This window comes from Aureobasidium pullulans (genome assembly GCF_000721785.1).
Source record: "Aureobasidium pullulans EXF-150 unplaced genomic scaffold scaffold_14, whole genome shotgun sequence".
NCBI classification, from domain to species: Eukaryota; Fungi; Ascomycota; class Dothideomycetes; order Dothideales; family Saccotheciaceae; genus Aureobasidium; species Aureobasidium pullulans.
In genome coordinates, this window is record NW_021941034.1 from 145,689 (window position 1) to 165,828 (window position 20,140).

General features: G+C 51.0%; 9 protein-coding genes across 9 annotated transcripts; 3 read left to right on the forward strand and 6 right to left on the reverse strand.

Annotated features, from left to right (window-relative positions):
• Positions 1-1,717: 1,717 nt before the first annotated feature.
• Positions 1,718-3,576, reverse strand: M438DRAFT_336951 (uncharacterized protein; the record flags this gene model as incomplete). The annotated part of the gene is made up of 2 exons (XM_029903939.1): positions 1,718-3,272; positions 3,332-3,576. The coding sequence occupies 2 exons, from the start codon at positions 3,574-3,576 to the stop codon at positions 1,718-1,720; spliced, it is 1,800 nt and encodes a 599-aa protein (XP_029758612.1).
• Positions 3,577-3,830: 254 nt separating this feature from the next.
• On the forward strand, positions 3,831-4,489 carry M438DRAFT_375991 (Got1-domain-containing protein; the record flags this gene model as incomplete). The annotated part of the gene is made up of 5 exons (XM_029908627.1): positions 3,831-3,861; positions 3,915-3,941; positions 4,003-4,051; positions 4,104-4,119; positions 4,181-4,489. The coding sequence occupies 5 exons, from the start codon at positions 3,831-3,833 to the stop codon at positions 4,487-4,489; spliced, it is 432 nt and encodes a 143-aa protein (XP_029758613.1).
• A 276-nt stretch (positions 4,490-4,765) lies between these two features.
• Positions 4,766-5,980, reverse strand: M438DRAFT_322407 (3-deoxy-7-phosphoheptulonate synthase; the record flags this gene model as incomplete). Its single annotated transcript, XM_029902960.1, has 2 exons — positions 5,102-5,980; positions 4,766-5,046 (listed from the first exon to the last, which is right to left on the reverse strand). Exons 1-2 carry the CDS (start codon positions 5,940-5,942, stop codon positions 4,766-4,768), a joined length of 1,122 nt encoding a protein of 373 aa, XP_029758614.1. The 5' UTR covers positions 5,943-5,980.
• A 311-nt stretch (positions 5,981-6,291) lies between these two features.
• Positions 6,292-7,095, forward strand: M438DRAFT_375993 (uncharacterized protein; the record flags this gene model as incomplete). The annotated part of the gene is made up of 2 exons (XM_029908628.1): positions 6,292-6,363; positions 6,424-7,095. 2 exons carry the CDS (start codon positions 6,292-6,294, stop codon positions 7,093-7,095), a joined length of 744 nt encoding a protein of 247 aa, XP_029758615.1.
• Positions 7,096-7,460: 365 nt separating this feature from the next.
• Positions 7,461-8,219, reverse strand: M438DRAFT_336955 (uncharacterized protein; the record flags this gene model as incomplete). Its single annotated transcript, XM_029903940.1, has 3 exons — positions 7,461-7,661; positions 7,713-8,144; positions 8,202-8,219. 3 exons carry the CDS (start codon positions 8,217-8,219, stop codon positions 7,461-7,463), a joined length of 651 nt encoding a protein of 216 aa, XP_029758616.1.
• Positions 8,220-9,399: 1,180 nt separating this feature from the next.
• On the reverse strand, positions 9,400-11,355 carry M438DRAFT_375994 (DUF89-domain-containing protein; the record flags this gene model as incomplete). Its single annotated transcript, XM_029908629.1, has 6 exons — positions 9,400-9,633; positions 9,690-10,551; positions 10,605-10,721; positions 10,781-10,911; positions 11,210-11,280; positions 11,334-11,355. The coding sequence occupies 6 exons, from the start codon at positions 11,353-11,355 to the stop codon at positions 9,400-9,402; spliced, it is 1,437 nt and encodes a 478-aa protein (XP_029758617.1).
• Positions 11,356-11,696: 341 nt separating this feature from the next.
• On the reverse strand, positions 11,697-14,949 carry M438DRAFT_407140 (DUF1793-domain-containing protein). The gene is made up of 5 exons (XM_029909882.1): positions 14,516-14,949; positions 13,856-14,452; positions 13,777-13,806; positions 12,302-13,721; positions 11,697-12,250 (listed from the first exon to the last, which is right to left on the reverse strand). Exons 1-5 carry the CDS (start codon positions 14,617-14,619, stop codon positions 11,780-11,782), a joined length of 2,622 nt encoding a protein of 873 aa, XP_029758618.1. The 5' UTR covers positions 14,620-14,949; the 3' UTR covers positions 11,697-11,779.
• A 441-nt stretch (positions 14,950-15,390) lies between these two features.
• Positions 15,391-18,161, reverse strand: M438DRAFT_347213 (uncharacterized protein). The gene is made up of 3 exons (XM_029905847.1): positions 17,491-18,161; positions 17,046-17,439; positions 15,391-16,996 (listed from the first exon to the last, which is right to left on the reverse strand). The coding sequence occupies exons 1-3, from the start codon at positions 17,897-17,899 to the stop codon at positions 15,715-15,717; spliced, it is 2,085 nt and encodes a 694-aa protein (XP_029758619.1). The 5' UTR covers positions 17,900-18,161; the 3' UTR covers positions 15,391-15,714.
• A 134-nt stretch (positions 18,162-18,295) lies between these two features.
• M438DRAFT_398487 (uncharacterized protein) lies at positions 18,296-20,111 on the forward strand (the record flags this gene model as incomplete). The annotated part of the gene is made up of 3 exons (XM_029909366.1): positions 18,296-18,463; positions 18,517-19,611; positions 19,665-20,111. The coding sequence occupies exons 1-3, from the start codon at positions 18,335-18,337 to the stop codon at positions 20,109-20,111; spliced, it is 1,671 nt and encodes a 556-aa protein (XP_029758620.1). The 5' UTR covers positions 18,296-18,334.
• Positions 20,112-20,140: the final 29 nt, after the last annotated feature.

Consider the following 20,140-nt stretch of genomic DNA (forward strand, 5'->3'; position numbering starts at 1 on the left):
GACAGGCGGCTCAAGGAATGCGTCTGGAAATTGCTGGCGGGCGAGCTGTCAAAGTGTCGAGTGGTCGAGGGAGAGAAAAATGAGTGGCTGTCGGGCGGCGACGAAGTGAACGAAGGCTTTCTAGAAAATGTGCGTCGAGTCAAGTCGGGAGAATCGAATAGTGAGCGGCGTTTCACAGCAGAAGCGCAGATTGCTCTCGTTCGTTTCCTCGACCGCTGCGGGCAAACGATTGATGATCGGAATTGTGTATTTGGGAATTCGAAAACGTCTTTCAACCGTCGTTGGGCAAGAGAAGAGGCACTCCTTAATACACCCAGTCTTGCTGGCCCCCTCCTACTTGCAAAATCCCTTTGCACATTAGCCTGCCACTGTCCTGCAAGAGAGCCGACCAGCTGTGTTTCAGCTTGCCCGTGACGTGCGAAAGAACCACGCAATCTTAGGTAGCTTTCTTCACATCCTCGACTACCCGCCTAGTTGTCATCTCCTCCACCTCGTCATTTTGTATCTATCTCTAACCACCATCGGTCTACGCTACACATCTCTCTTTGCCGTCGTGGGACAAGTTCAAACGACGAGGCACTCCCACATCCCGGGTCATCGCATGGCACACATTCATCAGACTCGTGCTTGGCTCAGGGGTAGAAACTGTGAACCACGTTCCCGGGATATGCAGGTCGTGCCACATGATTGGCTCGAGCAGATATTCACTTTGGCAAGGGGAAGCCTTCCTTAGCGGGCCGCATGCCTAGCTAAACCATATTCACCTGTATTCTGACAGCTCCGACAAGCCTTGTCGACCATGTGTCAAGTAGCACCTTGCCGTTGCTTCATCCTGCGGTTACAACATGCCCTGAGACCTCCCATCTCAATTCACGCAACCATACCCTTGATTGAAGCCCAAGGGTTGGCGTGATTCAAGAGTAAACATACAAAACAACCGCGATGGCTTCATCGTGCAGGGTTCTCCAACGGTTCAAATCAACAGCGGGACGTTAAATTCAAAATTTTATCTCCGCTGCGTCAAACCGCCCACTTCCCACCGTTCATCTCATGTTGATAGCTGAGACAATCGAGCCTCCCCCAAAATTACCCACGCAAGATAGACCTCAAAAACTCATATAACATGCTGTGGCCTGTTCAGAGATTTACATGTTGCGCAAGAAACTCACTAGCCGGAGGATCGTTCGACGGCTCCTTTGATAGCACGAGTCTAGTCAATTCCCCCAATCCCGGTGCATGGGGATGATTTACGCGACCGCACGCCGCTTGCTTTTGGCTGACAGCTAGATACGAGGTGATCGCTGATGACAGCACGCCAGCTCACCATATCGTTCGAAAAGGCCCAGTCGCTGTCTGCGTCGATCTACCGGTACATTCAAATCCTTCCATGCATCGTATTTCGAGATTGGGTATAAGACAAACGTTTAGTATAGAGAATGTGGGGGCTCTAGAGGTCGACGGTTGGGTATGATGTTGATGTACAGGAGGAAAGCTCCTGAATATCAACCGCTTAGGCCTTATCTTTGCTGCAAGACAGTTGCCAAAGGTCCGGACTATCGAGAGCCTCAACATCTGAGCTGTGCTTCGAGCTGTGGTCTGAGCAGTTAGTGGGCAGTTGCTGAACAGACGTTTGCATCCGAGTCTTGTGATAGCTTGCACAGACGCTTGTCCGTTGGATCGTAGCGCATGGGTGACCTCATGAATTATATCAGTGCTTCTATGAAAGATTGCTGAACATATTGTTGTTTCTCCATGCCACACCAGGCGGTGTCCGTTCACCTGTGTGCTCGCCCTTCTTCTTTCTTTTCTTTTTCTTTTTGCTTAAGGGCTCAGCGTCCTGAGTTATCCCTAGACTCTGCAGCGTGCTCAAGACTGCCGCTCTTGCGGCTTCTATTTCGCTGTTGTCTCTAGATGTCTTCTCGTCGAGCAGCTCGCGCAGACTGGGCAAGTCATTCAGCAGGTTGACGAGAGTCTGCAATGGCGTAAGAATCGCGTTGTCGGCTCCTTCAAGGAAGCTTTGTACAACGGTCGAGATTTGGGAGAGCATTCGTAGTGAGTATAGAGATGCCTGCATCTGGGCGCTTGCATGAATGAACGACCAAGATAGCACCCCTTCTCGCGAGCCTGTGACGAGTCTGTTGATATCACTGCTGAGTGGAGGAGGTTTCTCATTGTCAAGGTTTGATTGGCAGACGTGTCTGGTAGCCACAGCACGCCATCTCGCTGCTTTGGACAGCGACGAATGCTGCCCAAGGTCGTCCTTCAAAGACTTGACGCAGTCTTCTAGCATCGCAACAGCACTGGATGTCGAATCGAGTTCTACAGTTGTTCCCGCTACTCGTGTGCCCTTGCGCTCAAACTCAGTGACTTGCGTGATGCTTGAGTTGAGCAGACGCAATAGTGAGTATGCTTGAGCACGGATGGAGACTCCAGATCGCCAAGCTGATGTCCTTGTCGGATCGTCGATAAGGTACGGGAGATACATGTTGAGATTGTCAGAATCTTGGAGATCTGAAGGCGCTTCTTGATTCTCCTTCACACGAACCAGATGGACGATTTCGGATATCCTGGGATCCAATCGAGCAAGTATCTTTGATACGTTGGGTTTGTCGATAGTCTCTACCATTGCCAATCTAGACAACTTCGGCAAAGAGCCATATTCTTCAGCAAACTCAGCGAAACCAGCAGACATCGGGGTGTCCTTCCCTGCAAGTCGGATATTCTCGGTGAGACTTTTGTGGTGATCTTGGGACATGAAGAACGCCAATTTAACCAAGTTCGGAAGCTCAAATCTCTTTGCAATGCCAGCAGGATGGTACTCCTGAGTTTTGAGGCATTTGCCTCTGCTTGGAAGGTGAATAGTGTCAAGGTCGCGGAACAGTATTACCTTTCCGGACTTCCCCAGATCGTGCACCAGAAGGTCGGAGTCGCTGGTGAAAATGACACCACCATGTTGTCTGGCAGCCTCTGCGCAATATGCATCTGCCTCGCCAGGTATCACTGCAACGAGAGAACTGTACCGGCTCTCGAGGAGCATCTCGATGACAGCAGGAACCAAAAATGGGGGAGCGGGGAGAGCTTTGAGTCGGTTGGATGAAATGACCGCACTCAAGACGTCGGTCTTCGATGCCGATGTATTCTCCATGCGAGAAGGCAAGTCATCCTTGTTCAAGGCTTTGAAAGTTACAAGCTGGTTTGCATAGCTTTGTAACCTAGACAATCTGGTGTTCTGCTTGGACAATGGCAACAACCCATCGAAAAACACAGCTTTGCTGCGCAGAAAGAAAGAAATCAGCCACTTACTCTGAACGGACCAGTGTTGGCGACATACATCTTCAGTCCGTATTGTTCAATTTGTTCGAGCCAGTCTACGGCAGCTTGACCTAGTTCTTGATATGCCGGGGCTGCTTCCAAGGCGTTTCGGGTACCAGTCCTCCGTGCTATACACACATAGAAGACATGGTATGCCAGACTCGGGCCATCGATGATCGCATTTTCGTGGTTGGCAGGATTTTGCGGCAGTACCACTTTATCGCCATAAGGTGATAGCGAGTGTGTTAGGTGCGGGATACCCATGCCGGCGACGGACAAATGCAAGATTCAGAGCATCCGAGAAGTATCGAATTGGATGCGTCGAGTCAAAAGAGGAAGGTGGTCTTGCTGGCAAATTTGTGGAAGTCGCAACAAGCGCGCGTCGCTCACGCAGCTGCCGCGTGGAGAGCTTCCGATCAACACGCACGTCTCCTTGTTTCCCTTCCTGCAAGCCACATCTACTTTTCTTGACCATTTCATAAAAGTCTACGCAAATTACCAACGAACCAAACGCCAGGATGCCTACAATGTGGCTTACCGACTCGCAGAGTAAGCATGCGATGTGCATATACTTGTGGTACTCGATGCTGATGGTAGTATAGAGATTGGGGTCGCTTTCTGCTCCGGTGGTAGGTATGGCTTTGCGCAAAGTCGCGTTCAAGGCATAAGCAGGTCTGATGTAAAGTATAGGAGGCTTCTTCCTGATTGGAGGTGTTATTATGTTCTTTGATCGCTCAATGTATGTTTGGTCGCTTCATTCAATCCTAGGCAGACAGCTAATTCAAGAACAGGTTGGCTATGGGAAACGTACGCTACGCTCTCCGACCATTGACACATCTCCCTGACTGAGCACTAAACGACCTTGCAGATCCTCTTCCTGGCCGGTATCACGCTACTCCTCGGAGTCCAACGAACCTTCCTCTTCTTCGCTCGTCGCCAGAAGATCAAGGGCACAGCAGCCTTCGTCGCAGGCATCATCCTCATCCTCCTTCGCTGGCCATTGATCGGTTTCCTTGTCGAGATTTACGGCATCTTCATACTGTTCGGCGAATTCTTCAAGACGATAGCCGGCTTCGCATACAACATTCCTGTGGTAGGACCATACCTTGCTAGAGGCCTCCAAAAGGCAGGCGAGAAAGCAGGAGAAGGGAACAGGAACAAAGACCTGCCTGTTTAAGAGAAGAATGCTCTTGCGCTTGTTATACCCCGGGAGACAAGAACTGCATAAGAGACAGCACCGGGCCGTCATGACCGGAGAAAGAAGGCCACGGAACAGACATACGAAATCAACGATTCACGACGAACGACAGGGCGCAAACAGCGCAAGTTCGGAACACAGCCCCGTTGAGGGCATTGTGCTTGGTCATGACTGAGAAAGAAGGCTTGATATCATCCCGTGTACAAATCTCCAAAAGATACGCTTTTAAAACCAATGACTCCATCATATGCTCGTTTATTGGCCCTTGTTGGCCGACTTCTTGGCCTCTCTTCTCACTCTGACGGCCTCGGCGAGATCCTTGAGGACATCGACAGTTGTCTCCCAGCTGATGCAGGCGTCGGTAATACTGACACCTCTCTTCAGACCGGAGGGACCCTCGGCGGGAACCTTCTGGGCACCCTCGTTGAGGTGAGACTCGATCATGACACCAACGATGCCATCCTCGCCAGCGCGAAGCTGTTCTGAGATGACCTTGGCGACCTTGGGCTGGTTGCGGTGGTCCTTGAGGGAGTTTCCTAGAAGTCGTTGTCAGCCTTTGGGCTTGCGATGAGCGCGCCTCTTCAAACTTACCGTGCGAGCAGTCAATCATCATGACCTCCTTCTGGCCCTTTTTGCCTAGAGCCTCTCTGCACTTCTTGACATTCTCGGCGTCGTAGTTGGTGCCCTTGGTTCCACCTCTCAGGATGACGAAGCAGTCCTGGTTTCCGGCAGTCTTTGTGATGGCAGCGAGACCTTGCTTTGTGACACCCATGAAGTAGTGCTTGGCGGCAGCAGAGCCAATAGCATCAACAGCGACACCCAAGCTGCCGTCGGTGCCGTTCTTGAAGCCCATGGGGAAAGACAGACCGGAGGCAAGCTCTCTGTGGAGCTGAGACTCAGTGGTACGGGCGCCAATGGCACCGAGCGAGATGAGGTCGGCAAGGAACTGAGGAGAGATGGTGTCGAGCATTTCGCTGGCAATAGGCATACCCTGGCTGGTCAGGTCGCAGAAGAGCTGACGAGAAACGCGCAGACCCTTGTTGATCTTGTAACTCTCATCGAGGTCAGGGTCGTTGATCAGACCCTTCCAGCCAACAGTGGTACGGGGCTTCTCGAGGTAGGCGCGCATGATGATGCAGAGGTCGTCCTGGAGCTCATCGGCGAGCTTCTTCAGACGGCCACAGTACTCAATGGCGGCATCGGGGTCGTGCAGGGAGCAAGGACCGCACATGACAAGAAGACGGTCATCCTGCTGGTGAATGATAGCCTGAGCCTCGCGACGACCCTTCTTGACGGCCTCAAGAGCGACTTCGGTAGCGGGGATCTCGGAGGAGAGAAGGACGGGAGGGATCAGAGGGTCGTAGCCGAGAACGCGGGTGTCGTCGTTCTGGGACTCGCGGAGCTGCTGAGCGTCAAAGTCGGGACCGGCCATGTTTGCTGTATCGTGATATGGAAGTGGGTGGTGGAATCTTATTGAGGTTGGGACAAGTGAGTCAAAGGGCCAGAAGAATTCACATTTCAAAATCGTGGCGCTCTTTCTTTGTCGATCGAGTGCACAAGCCACACCTTAATCGATACCCCACCACGAACCACCTCTCGTCCTTGTTTCTGTGGACAAACACACTTGCACCCGCCAAGTGCCTGCCTGATTCTAGGCCATGCACCACGCTCTCTGATCTTCTACATTCACATGCTGGCTCATGTTTCCGTCGCTCCTTTGCATCCATCACATACCAGCACCCACCCGCCATTTGCTCTTCAGCCTCGTCTGACCCGCCGTTATGTTTTCTTCACTGTCCCACAAACGTCGACACGACGATGACGATGATGTTATGTCCATGCATCACGACAAGGTATGATGGATTCTTCATGTATTCTACGAGCTTGTCAGGCTCATATATCCCTTTGTAAAGAGACTGCGTCACACTGCTGGATACGAGCATAATGCATTTGGTGCAACCTCTTTCGAATCACAGTCAATTCCCGGTGCCATGGACGACTCGTTAGATCAAACCACCTTCGAGACCGAATCATCCGATGATATGGATATGGACATGAGAGACGACTTCGAGATGGCATTCTCCCAATCTCCGGAGCTGCCGGCTTCCTGGAAACTTGAAAACACCCCTCTCCGAAACCCTAGGATGGCTCTGGATGATCGCGGCTCACGGGTACCGACACCGATTGCACTGCTTACAACTCGTCCGAAACCAACCCCTCTGCAAGGTAACACATCTGCCAGCAGTACCTATGTCGCTTCAACTTCTATGCGTGCTCGTTTGGCTGGCTCAAGAGAACGCTTCCCATCACCCATCTCTGAAGACGAACCTCATACCCCTACTACGGCTACTGGAAGTCAGTTCTCCTTGTTGACTGTTAACGACATGGATATGGATGCTGAAACTACTCCTCGCCCAGCCCCGCAAACACCTGAAGTACATGTCCGCAAGCAGAGAGCTCGTAGTGGAGCCTTTACATCCCCGCGCGACTCCGATACATCCAAAAAGTTCTCCATGGGATACCGCGAAGACTGCGAGAAGTGCCGAAACCGTGTGCCAGGCCACATGAACCACTTCTTAAGATAGCATCTCTTTTCTTTTTTCTTCCCTTTTTTTCTTTTGCATCGAGCCGTCATACTAAGTCATGGGAACACTGGCGTTTGGCTTCCTTTCTTTCATTCTGGCGTTACTGGAGTCGGGGAAATCATCACATACATGCATACGAGAATGTCATTTCCTGGTATTTTTCCTTATGATTCTCGACCGCGAATTTCGTGAGTGTAACTTTGTGCTTTCTCTTCTTCCTTCTGTTTCAACAAAGCTATTGACTTGCGCCCGTCGTCAACTTCCGGAGTCGTCACTGCTGTTTATTGTCCCAGCAGTCCTCAAATTTGTCTGCATCCATTGACCGGTGGTCGTCAAATGACGTTACACTCCTCGTCTTCTTCCTCTCACTCGTTCTGCTGAATCTCTTCCTCCTCATCTTGATAGGTATCGCCAACAGGGAACGGGTCAACCGACACATCGAAATCAGCTGCACGAGCACCAGAAGCTGAGCGCCAGGAATACAGTGTGGCGGTGGGCAGGCTCGGGTCGTAGTCCGGGACGACGAGCTCACCGTTTCTTGTGTGGCCATCATCTCTGAGATACATCTGCACTCCGTCAGTACTGCTTGTTCGCCTTTTACTGTGCCCAAAACTTACAGGTTCGCCGTTCACCATGGTCTTGTCGTAGGTACAGGACACGTTTGAGTGCGAGCAGGGGAGGCAAGGTCTGTCGCCATTACACTTGATACTGCGTAGGTGGCAAGCCCTGCAGCCCGTGAGTACGATGGGCTTTTTCTTTCCCCTCGGTTCCGACTCCTGGATCTGCTCCTGGTTTTGCTCCTGGTTCTGCAGGCTCGGGCTAGACGCTATAAGGCCCGGGTCGATTTCTGCTTGGCTTGCTGCCATATAAGCTCTTGCTCGTGGTATTGATCGAGGGGCTGCTGCTCGAGGTGCTGGCGCAGGGGGTGCTGCTTGATCTGTTGCTCGAGTTGCTACCACAGGATGCACCACTACCTGAGGCACCGCAGCAGGCGCATCTGGAACCAAGAGCTTGCCATTTCTAGTGCGATTGGCGGGAGTAAGATATTTCTGTTTCCTTATCAACACACCACATCTCTTCCACCTCCAATCATCTCCACGACTTACTTCCGTGCCATCCACCATGGTCTTTTCATACGTGCATACTCGACCATGCTTGACACATTTGGCACATGGAGTACCCTTATCGCAGGAGTACCAGCGCATGTGGCACTCGTAGCAACTCGTTAATGGAGGCATCCTTGGTTTCTGTTCACACGCCTGGGTTAGCTGTTGCTTTTGCTTCTGGTGATCATTGTATGGATGTGATGTTGAGGGCTTACTTGTTGATATCAACGGAGCAAGGGGATATATGTCGCGGGTCGAGGACCTGAGTTGTGGCTGACTGGCGCGAAGCTGGATGCTAGAAGTCTCGTCTCGCTTTGTTTTTGTTTTGGATGGGCTTTGTATGTCTTGTTTGGAGTGCCGAGATGTTTCGGCTTGCTTGGTCGTCCATGGAAGCCCGGTGTCTTGGGTGCGAGTTCGAACTTGTTGTCGCGGGTCAAATCTTTCGAAGTCTCGGGTTCGCGAAGGTCGGTTTTCTGTTGTCAAGTTGAGGCAATGCATGATGGCTGACTCGGATTATTACCAGTGCGGTAAATACTTCTTGGCTTCTTAGAGAGCCTTCTGAGCATCTCGTGTCGGTGTTGTTGACCTGGCATTGCCCCTGTGATGCGATTTCGTTGTTCTGCTTTCGTCAAGAGAACTTCTTGTCTTGTGGTAGCAAACTCCATCCTGCCCACGTTTTTGACATCACAATTAAAGCCATGTCTCAGCGTACAGGGTGAATGTCATGGTTTTCTGCAACTCTACGAATGATAGTCAGTCTCTAAACTCCCAGCTGGGAAGACTTCGGATCACGCCCTGTCTTTTAAACCACCCTGCAAGTACTTCAATGCTCATTCCGATCAGTACTCGTGACTCTGTCTCATGTTTACAAAGCTTGTTGGATGTTGTATCTTGGTCAATTGACGAAGAACGAGTAGCAGTCATAAGATCTGTGACCATTTCTGGATTTACGGCTTCTGGAGATTCAAAAATGCATATTGCAGCAACGCAACATAGATTTTGGTCAACCAGCCATCACAGTGTGATCGAATTTGATATTTTGTTTGCGATGATAACTAGTTATAGTGATTTCCAGCGGCAGTGATGACAGAAAACAAGTTTGTGTCTGGAAAATGCTTGTCAAGGGTATGACCCTGGCCATCCAAACCCAACGAACAAGCCTATCCATAATCTACAACATCGCCACTTTTTGACCCATTTACTTCTTGCCATCACAGAGCTGTACGACAGCCCACTTGCCGCTCCAGGCCCACTTGCGAGCACCGCTGTCACCACCTCCGCCTTCCATCTCACGGAGACGCTCGTCTTCGCCTTGCTTGAGGCCGACGACGACATCAGCCTTGCAGGTACGCAGAGCCAACGTGCGCATGCCAGATCCAGGGCCCAAAGGTCCAATAGCCTGGGTGAAGGGAGTGGTAGGGTCCCAAGCAGCCTATTCGATACAATCAGCATTGCTTTGAGAGCAGGAAGAGAAAAGCCAAAACTTACATCACCAGTCAACTTGCGGTAATTCAAATCACCCTTGAAGATGACCAATTCACTCTCCTTGAGATCTCCAAACAAACTCTCCGCAGTGCCGGGAAGTCTCCAATAACTTCCTCCCTCGGTCCAGAATTTGTTGGGACGCAATACAATCTTTCCCTCTGCATACAGCGAACTCCAGTTTTGGAAGAGTTCTTGCATATCTGAGCTTTCTTGGTCTGAGAGCTTGGCGGGAGTGACACCCTTGGCTTCATCGTCTTCAGAGGGGGACTCGTAAAAGTGCTTTGCGTTGACGAGAACGGTCAGGAGGTCAGAGAAATCCTTGGGCACCACGTCTGAAACGAACCAAGGAATGTTCTTGGGATGCAGCACAACGGTGGTAGCAAGACCGGCCTGCAACAGATATCCAGCAAGAATGACATCGACGAAAAGTTCGAAACCGGCATTGTCAAGAACGATATCGACTCTGCGTTCTTTGACACCAGATTGCTGCGCGGACTTGAGAATTTCAAACGCGGCGTCAAAGTCGTTGGCGATGATGTTCTTCTCTGCGGCCTTTCTGGCCTTGGAACCTTGCAACTTCTGAATGTCCTCGTAGGTCAAGTTGGTGAGAAGAGACAAATCGGTGGCATTGCCCCAGAGACAGATCTCGCACATTTCAGTGAAGAGGACTTTTTCGGCTGCTATGCGCTCCTCTTCTGACTGAGAAGTCGAAGACTTGGAAGAGAGTTGCTTGGTGAGTTCGTTGTAGCGAGAGGCAAGTTCGAGGACTGCGGGACGGGAGGAGCGGAAGGTGGACATTTTTTGCTTGTTGAAGACGTCGTAGTTCTTCCAGTGCTTAGAGAGCTTGAAGAGAGTGGCCATGCGGCTGTTTAGGTGTCAGAAAAGATTTAGCACTCGTGGTGCTAATGTTTGCCTTACCGGTAGAGGTAGCATTCCGAGAACAACCAAGGCACTTCGAACCACTTGGGGTTGCCGAGTTGCTCTAGCTCCTTGTTGTAGCCCTCAATATCACCCTGTCCGTCATCGGCCAGAGGTCTTGGAGATGTCAGTACACCGAAATCTTATGCAATCCAGGAGAACGACGTGTTACTCACGTAAGCTGGCGATCGTGTTGCAACTCATACTTGAGCTTGGCGAGCTCGGAAACAATACTCTTGCCTTCGGCTAGCTTCTCAGAATCCTCGGTCTTACCAATGGCCTTGTGCAAGTCATCAATGGCACCTGTCTAGAATCTGATTAGTTTGTGTCTCTTCTGGGAGCCTGCCTCAAATCCGATATTTCGTCTAGATATGTCAGAATTCAAGACCGAAGGCTCAAATTTCCGACAATACCACAGCTCAGCTCAACAACGTTGACCGTGTACTGAAAGCTCAATGTTGTATTTGCAGGCGGGGTGTCTACAATCTTCAAGCAGCAATAGAGCCCTGATAGCCTTGATAGTGCTGTATATACCAATTGCGCAACTCAAACATTGGTCAAGGTCTCAGAAAAACAAACAGACGCGTCTTGCACAAAATACTCACAAGAATCACAGGCCAGCGGTCGCGCGCCGAGATGTAGGCGAAAGACGTCTTGTCCGAGGTCTGGTAAAGAGCTATATCACAGTGAGCACGATAGATCACATGGAAGCATAGGCAAATCACTTACGGGTCTTAGTATCGAATTCCATGATTGCGATCGATGAATTCCAAAAAAAAGTTGTCTGGTCGGCAGAATGTTGAATTGATCGAAGCACCATGTGTTGTCATCGAGCATCGGCGTTTGCAAATCTCCGGGGCTGCCACGTTTTTCACCCACGTTTTTGTTACCAAACACCCGCACTTGGAACCAGGGAATCTGAACCAAAAAAGAAACACTCAAATTCACGAACAATTTGAGTCGCAGCAAAACGATGTCTGCAGGCGATATGCCAGGCAAAAGCAATTTGGAGTAGCTGGGAATCGAACCCAGAACCTTCTCCACTCAGTAATGCTCAAAGAGCAATGCTAAGAAGATGTCATACCACTAGACCACAACCCCAATTGATGGTGAAAATCTGCTTGATTGACAATATGTTATTTTGACAGTCATCGTCGGTCCTTCGCACAAACTAGCTACGCTCCCCGCTTCGTCATCAGCATGGACTGACCATGCGAAGTGGCAGACAGATTGAAGAGGCCTCCTGTCGGTATTGATATCGTATCAGTTGTTGTCCCCGAGAATGAAGTACCGACTGCGGATACATTGAGATACTCTGCTCCTGCATCATTCAATGTCTGTGTGCTGTTTTGAGAGAAACCACCTGGTGCAGTGCCTGTCTGGCTATTTTGACCAGTCTTGAGGAGTGCTAGCAGACTGTAGTGCCCGCCAACAACAGATCGTGCCACGAATGTCGGGCCGCCTACAGGATATCCGCCGGTGCCAACGGTTTCGAAGAGATCTCCGAAAGCTAGATTCGTGCTGGTATTGTTGAGCCAGTAGGCAAGCGCATTCACAAAGAGTCGTCGAGTCTCGGGCGAACAAGTAGCTGCGGTCCACATCTCCCAATCGCTCTTGGTATACGTATGACGACTGTCAAGTTGGACCTACAAAGGCTTAGTAAACGTGTCTTACGGAAATATGATACTCGATCTTACACCAAAGACTTGAGATATGGTTGGATACCAGTCACTCTGCATGTCATACAGACTCTGAGGAATAATGCCTAGATTTAGCAACTTGTCGGGATATGTGTTGTACAACAGACCGAAGGATCCACGACTTTGGTAAGCAAGCATTGTATGCGTACCGCTTGGGTCGATTGCAAACTGTTCCCACTGAGCAAAGTAGGAAGATGCAATGTCCGAGTAGTTAGCCGCAGCGCGAAGGTCGCCAACCGCCTCAGCGATAAATGACATGGCTTTGAGTCCTACAATGCCTTTGATTGCCAGATTGGTCTGGTTGGCAAGCGTGCCTGCAAAATCGTCCGTGCTCAACTGAGCTTCAGGAACGAGAGAGTACTCGATGACGTAGGTTGCCCATTGACGGTATTTGGGATAGTGCTGAGTGAGGAAGCTTGCATCACCAGTGAACTTGAAGTAAGCATAAGCCATCAAAAGCATGTTTCCAGATTCTTCGACCGGCATGTATTCATCATTGCCTTCGACATGGCCGGTAGCGTTGGGGAAGTGAGTTCCAAGGTCATGCATTGAGTAGCCGTTGGGATAGAAGCCGTTCTCTTGATGATAGAAGAGTGGATTGAGAACGAACTTGAGCATATCAGGGTTGGCGTAGAGGTAGAAGGGTAACGCAGGGAAGATGACATCGACCGTGTTCATGTTGCCGTTGCTCGATATCTCTTTCTGGAACATGAGCGGCTCGCTTTGGGTAATGGAAGACGAGTTGCTGTAGCGAAGGTTGGGTGGAACAGTCAAGACGTATGCTCCCATAATCTGACGTGCGCTTAAAGCGACAATAGCGTAGTAGCTTTCAGCTTCCGAAACATCAGGAATGGATATACCACTGAAGTTGTTGGGATTAAGAAAACCATAGCCGTTGCTCGAGTCAAAGATGTACTCTTGCCCGAACTGATCTGTGGCTTCGTATCCCCCATCAGAGACGTTGGTGTATGGTGGCGGAGGAGAAGGAGTACTATTGCTGTAAAGTAGCCCAGGAGTAGTCAAGTAGTATGCGTGGACGTCTGCCTTAAGCTGAGCCTCAAAACTGGCTCCCTTTGCCTGGCTGTTTGGGAGATCGTTGTAATGGAAGTCGATGAGATTTGACAAGCTCGGCCCATAACATTCTGTCCACCACGGCTGCAGAGGCACAAGTCCGTCTGATGTCAGGAAGCGAATGACATTTTGCTGCACCGTTCCAATCGTGTAGAGAGCGCTTCCTGAAGTTGACGAGCTGAAGTAATGTTCGAAAGCAAACACTGGCTCTTTGTTCTGAGCACCCCGGTACTCGGAATCCACGATATCGGACAACTGAAGGTTTGTGACAAAGTCGTACCGGAGGTTTAGAGAATAGCCACTCTGGAAACCAAATGTCTGAGACTGACCAGGGCTTGAGGAATAACTGTAGATGGTGTCAGATTTGAGTGATGCACTCGAGAGACAGAAGTTTCGCTTACGTGAAGTTGCCCCATTGAGGAAAGTCTTTCCTGTCAAGAATCAGCATGTGTATCCGAGTGAAGGGTGGCGATCACCTACTGTTCTCCAAATTCATACTGATTTTGTTGAGAAAGAACCCAGCTGTAAACAGTAGAAGGGCTGCCTGTAGCATTGCCACTGCCATTGACTGCGGAGCCGTCTTCGAATAGATTCCATTTCACAGTCGTGTTAGACTCTGGAGAAATCCATCCGGCGTTGACATCACTGTATAGCTGGACCTCGTGAGGCTGACCGTCCGTACTTTGATAGGTGACTTGAAGATAACTCAGTGGAATACTGGTCCGACAAAGATCTTGAGGTATGACAGGGCTGAAGAAGCTTGCAACAAGATCAACCGGGCCAGCACGGAAGGTAAAGTTGGAGTACTGGGAGTCGAAATCGACAGCCAGTGGCGAAGCAGTCTTGACATTATCGAGAGGTGGGAGAGATTGCAGACCAGTGCCCAGGTATTCGTAGACAGCTCCATCCACAACGATTATGCCTTCCCAGCCAGCGCTGTTCCCAGGCCAGAACATGGCTCCATTAGTATTGAGAGTGCCATTGTTGACGGTAGAAGTCCAGATGTTGGTGTAGGGGCTACGGACGGCGAGAGGTAGAGCTGGAGGACGGACAGGCGAGTAGGAAGGTGTTCTGTGCCTATCATATGTGAGTAAGATCCGTTCGCAATCTGGTTACGGCCTTGAAGGAAATCAAGTTTACCCATTAAAGTCAGAAGTATCAGTGTAGGGGTTTTGTGCCCAGACAGTCGCAAGAAACAAAGCGGATAGCAATATGGTGATCATGGCGAATGATGGGACAGGCATTGTTGAGATGCGTGAACCATTGATAGCGGACTACGTGAATATATGGTCGAGAAGGGTGCGGAGAAGGACATTGTGGTCGCTCTTGCCCTCGGTGCTTTCTGGTAACACATCATAGTCGAGCCGTTAGCAAGGTTGGTGCGGAGAAAGATGCAGAACAAGACGAAGATCGTCGGTACAGGGAGTCGGACAGTCCGGCTCTATGCAAATGAGGTGCTGCTTGCATCCCGCAGATGGACTCGATGCAATGCAAGTTGTTTAAAGGACCAGTCATACGTGACACGAAGGTCGTGATTCAGGAGCAGCGTTGCACATTTGCTCGAGGAATACACAACTTGTCTGTATAAGACCACTTGAAGAAGACGTTACTCGAGCATGGTTGCATCGACGCGAAGAAGTATGGTTGAGGAGCGACCGCGATCACGAGCGAGCTTGGGAGACGCGACGGACTCCGGTGGGGTTCACGTCACATGGTGCAAAGAATTGTTCATAGGTCATAAACGCAAATTTTGGCCGTGTTTCCATCAATCTCTTCTTAGCTCAGTTGGTTTAGAGCGTCTGACTGTAATTGTTAATTGTCATCAGAAGGTCCTTTGTTCGACTCAGAGAGAGGAGATTTCTTTTTGTCTTTTGCCCGGCTTGAGCATCAATCCGAGGCGCGGCTTGCACAGCAGACACTTGAGTTCAGATTCAGGTCTTAGAGACCCTTTTTATGCCGGAGGGCTTTCTACTACATGCATCATGTAGAGATTGGTTTGTGGCGTGCAAGTGTTCATTGGGAAACAGGAGCAAGATCCCGATTCAGTTTCTTGACATATATCTACGCTAATTGTGCAGCCAAAAAACACTCCTACAAGTGAGAATGGGAAAAAGGTACTGGGTATAAAACATCTGCTCATGGGACGCTCTCTTGTCCTTATACAACTATGCCAACCTGAATCAGAGACGCTCTTGAAGATCTTGGTGGACCATGATTCGCAAAAGTGTGTGCTGCCTTTGTCTATTACGCCTTATGTAAATCTCAGATGCCCATGTTCTTGGCCGTGACTTGACGATTGATCGTTATTCGTGTGTGATGGTGTATCGGAACGCTCCAGTCTAGGAAGCTTTCTGACCATCTGGATGCGCAGGAGAGTTCGTCCCGAACAAGGGCATCGGTGTCCCAAATGCACCCAATTGTGGCCTCCTGTAGTTGATGTTCTCGTATAGCTCAGGCTTACGGTCTTCTGGCTTGCCGTTTTGAGTATGCAACGCGCTTGTTACGAAGGCTTGTTGAGGAGCTGAATGCTCGACCGGTAGCTGTATGGGCAAGCCGTTGTGCGCAGCGCTCGTATGTGAAGGCACGCCATGACGGTCCATGTCGGCTGGGTCGCTCGGTGTCTCAATTGTTGAGGCACTGGACAAACCAGAGAAGTCGCGTCTATCTGCGCGATTGGCTAGCGGATTGGCTAGGGCAGAGCGTACTTTAAGCTGGTCTGTCGGCGAAATGTCGCCTCCAACAGGACCTTGCGCAAATCTGTCACCAGTCTGTGGTACTGCGCTTGAAGGAGGATCGCTCGGAATACCAATGGTGTCATTAGAGCCAAGACCATTCTGTGGATATTCGGCACGCTTTGCGGGGTTTGGAAGAGGTGTGCTGAAAGGAGAAGTGGTACGCTGGCCTTGAGCGGAACCTTGTCGCATCAGGTTTGGTTGGAGATGCATGCCATATGTACCGAACGGACCAGGAGTTCGTGATTGATGGTGTAGAGGATGCTGAGGATTGGCCCAAGGGGTTTGCTCTATAAATCTCTCCTCGGCAGTACGTACTGACGCAGGTGCCGAGTGCATATGCACGGAGTTTTGCTGAGCGGGGGCTTGCTGCTGAGGTAATGCTTGCCTGCGTGGGATCTGCATCGCCTTGAAGTCGTCGTCCAACTCGTTTGTCCGTGCGCCGTGAATGTCTGGTGCAGCAGGGAAGCCTCGGTACTTTGCCATGCCTGACAGAATTGAGACCTCGCGATTGTACTTTTCCTGGTTGCGCACTTGGTCGGAGCGTTTTGTAGGGAACTTGTACGAGTAGTTGTCTTGCTGATCGGCCTGGAATTGACGTCGCTCTTTCTGTATGTCGTACCATTGCTTGCCCAGCTGTTCCAACAACGAATCACGCAGTTCTCGAGCCTCCTGGAAGTATTGGGTGTGTAGCTGAGCGCGCTCCGCAAGGACTTGGTTTCGAAGTGTGCCTAGCTTGTATCGGTGAAGTGTGAACTCTTGTTGGATTTTCGTGTCGCGGCGAGCAGTTATGCACTGTAACATGGCGAGGAAATCAGGGTGGGTTGCGTTCGGTAGATTGAGCTGCTCGAGTTCGGCCTCTGCTGAAGCCAAGCGTTCGTCGTGCATCCTGATGAGATGTTAGCACGTACACGCCTGATAGAAGCTGCGCGACTTACTTTGTGCGGAATGTCTGGAATTGCTCGACAATTGCTGTGAAGGCTTCCGTCGCGCGCTTCTTCGTCTCTTCGTCCCCATCGTTCTGCTCATCAGCTTCCTCTTCTTCGAGCTCATTGCCAGCTATTTGAACAGCAGGCGAAGGATCGCGAGTCTGCTTCTTTTGTTTTGCTCTTTTCAAACGAGCGGCCTTCATGGGCGAAATGTAAGGGTTTTCGTCGACTTCGTCTGCTGGTTCTGGTGTCTCTTGACGGCTCTCGGGAGCTTGGTCGATGTGTCTGTTATGATTGAGGGCGAGTGCTTCTTCGGAGTCGGAGTGTTCAGAGAGGGGACTGTCGGCGTCGCTGATGGGACTCGGTCGCTTGCGCTTTCTGCCTGCAATGGCCAAGGGAGAAGCTGCGAATGGAGCGTCAGCGTTGAGTTGGCCATCAACATCGATATGCGTACCTAGACGAGCTTGCGTGGGTGAAGGCGACTGAGGCTGGGGGTCAGGCGAAGAGGCCGGCTCAGAGCGAACTGAGGCTTGATTGAGTTTTGTCGGAGAAGGAATCCACGACTTTATGGGAGAGCGCTCAAGACGCTCAGTCTCTGCTTCTGAGTCTCTGTCGTTGTTGTCTCTCGGTGACTGATCGTCGAACTCGGCGTCATAGTCGCTCAGACTGCTAGAGCCGTCGCTTTGATCAACATGGTCGACCTGATCGGTAGTTTCGAGCTGTAGAGGTATCGGATTGATGATCGGAGGAATGGCAGTTCTTGAGGTGGTACTAAGCGGGCTTATTGAGGGTGTGTGATTAATGTCAAAGGCTGGCGAGCGTGGAGGGGTCGTCGTTGCGGCAGGGTGGTGGATTTCGTCCATTTTTCTGCATGAGCCCCGTCGCGGGCAGCGGAGATATTGTTCGAGTGTCGATTGCGCACAGCAATGCTAGCTGTAGAAGGCGTGAAAGTGAGTGTGCGCGTCAGGAAGTGCGAGAGCTCGAAGTAGGCCAAAGACGGTCACTTCGAAGGAGCTGCTCGTGTCGATGCGTGTCGGCGAGAGGCGTACAAGGATTCGGTCTGATGGGCGGGCAAAGGAGCAATAGACAGCGACGAGCAATAAAGAGATGTGCAGACTCGGTCCTTCAAAGAGGCTTGCAACGCAAAGACCGAGGACGAGATGATCGATGTCACGGAGCAATCGTCCCGGCTTTAAGCCGACTATCGATAAGGATTCGCAAACCAAAGAAGGAAAGTCAAAGTTTCTGTTCGAGGTTCGCGCCTGCTCAGTTTTACATATCAATTCACAATAATCACAATGGCGCATTCAAAGGACAAGAAGGAAAAGTCACACAAGAAGGACAAGGTCGAGAAGTCCGAGAAGAAATCGACTCTCGCACCCTCCGCTCCCTTGGATCCCAAGATCTCCAGTCTCTTCTCTAATAGCGTATGTCACCACGAAAACGCGCCGTTCAAGTCGCCATGTACTGATCTCTCCAGTTTGGTGCCGCTAAGCCCATCTACACCGAACTCCCATCTCAATCCACCAGATCCTCCAAGAAAGCACAGTCGGACGACGAAGAGGAAGGAGATGACAACGACGAAGAACTCTCGGAACTTGACGATGACGAGCTGGACGCTGTTGACGCAGACGAGGATGATCCAGAGCCCGAAGTAGAGGAAGACAGTGAAGACGATGTCGAGGAAGCCAAGGCTGCTGCCCAAGCCGCTCTCGAGAGCAACAACCGCAAGAGAAAGAGAAAGGACAAGCAGCCCGAACTGGAGGATGTATACATGGACAAACTCGGTCGCGAAGAGGAGAGGGCCATCGCCAAAGCAAAGGAAGACCGCTCTTCTAAGCGTGTGAAGACCGCAAAGAAGGACGACAGCGACAGCGAGGAGGAAGACTCAGACGCAGTTGAAGGTGCTGATGCCATGGAGATGTCACCACCTCCGATGCACGAGACTCTAGCACCCGACAACGACTCGGATCTTGTCAAGTCACAACGTACTGTCTTCCTGGGCAATGTATCCTCCGAAGCAATCACCTCAAAGACAGCCAAGAAGACTCTGATGCGCCATCTTGAGTCTTTCTTCGACGACATCGCCGACCCTGAGAAGGGACAACCCGCACATAGCGTAGAGTCACTCCGTTTCCGATCGACTGCCTACGCCAGTGCTATCCCCAAGAAGGCCGCCTTTGCAAAGAAAGAGATCATGACCGAGACGACGAAATCCACAAACGCATACGCCGTCTACTCATCGAACGCTCTGGCTCGTGAAGCCGCTCGTCGTCTGAATGGAACAGTCGTGCTGGACCGCCATCTTCGTGTTGATGAGGTTGCTCATCCTGCAAAGACTGAGCCCAGACGCTGTGTCTTCGTTGGAAACCTTGGTTTCGTTGACGATGAGACCAACATTGACAAGGCCAATGCTGTGGAGGGCAAGGGTACGCGCAAGGGCAACAAGACTCCCAGTGATGTCGAGGAAGGTCTGTGGCGTACCTTCTCTACCTGCGGAAAGGTCGAGAGTGTCCGCGTGCCCCGCGATGCAAAGACGAGAGTTGGCAAAGGTTTCGCATACGTGCAATTCACTGTAAGTTTACTTTACATTAATCCTGCATCTTCCAGTAGCTAACAACCAAACAGGAAGAAAATGCTGTCGAAGCCGCTCTCCTTCTCAACGAGAAGAAGTTCCCTCCTATGCTCCCTCGCAAGCTCCGCGTAACACGAGCAAAGACCATCAAGCGCAACGTCAAGCCCGGCAGCAACGCAGTCAAGGCCCCCGGTTCCACCAGCAAGGGCATCTACAACCCCAAAGCCGACCCCGTTATGCAATCCAACATGGGTCGTGCAGGCAAACTGCTCGGCCGTGCCGCCGCCGCTCAGGTCCAGAAGGGCAAGCCGATAGGAGGAACACCTCAAGGTTTCAAGACCCCTGAGAGCTTCATCTTTGAGGGCCACAGAGCCAAGGCTGGCTCGGGTAAGAGTGGTCTTAAGCTTGGTGGATCTGGAAAGAAGAAGGGTAAGCCGAGAACTAGGAGCAGCAACAGAGCTGCTGCTTGGAAGGCTGGCGGTGGTAAGAAGAGAGAGTAGACTGTTTTGCATTTCGATCAACCCTTGAA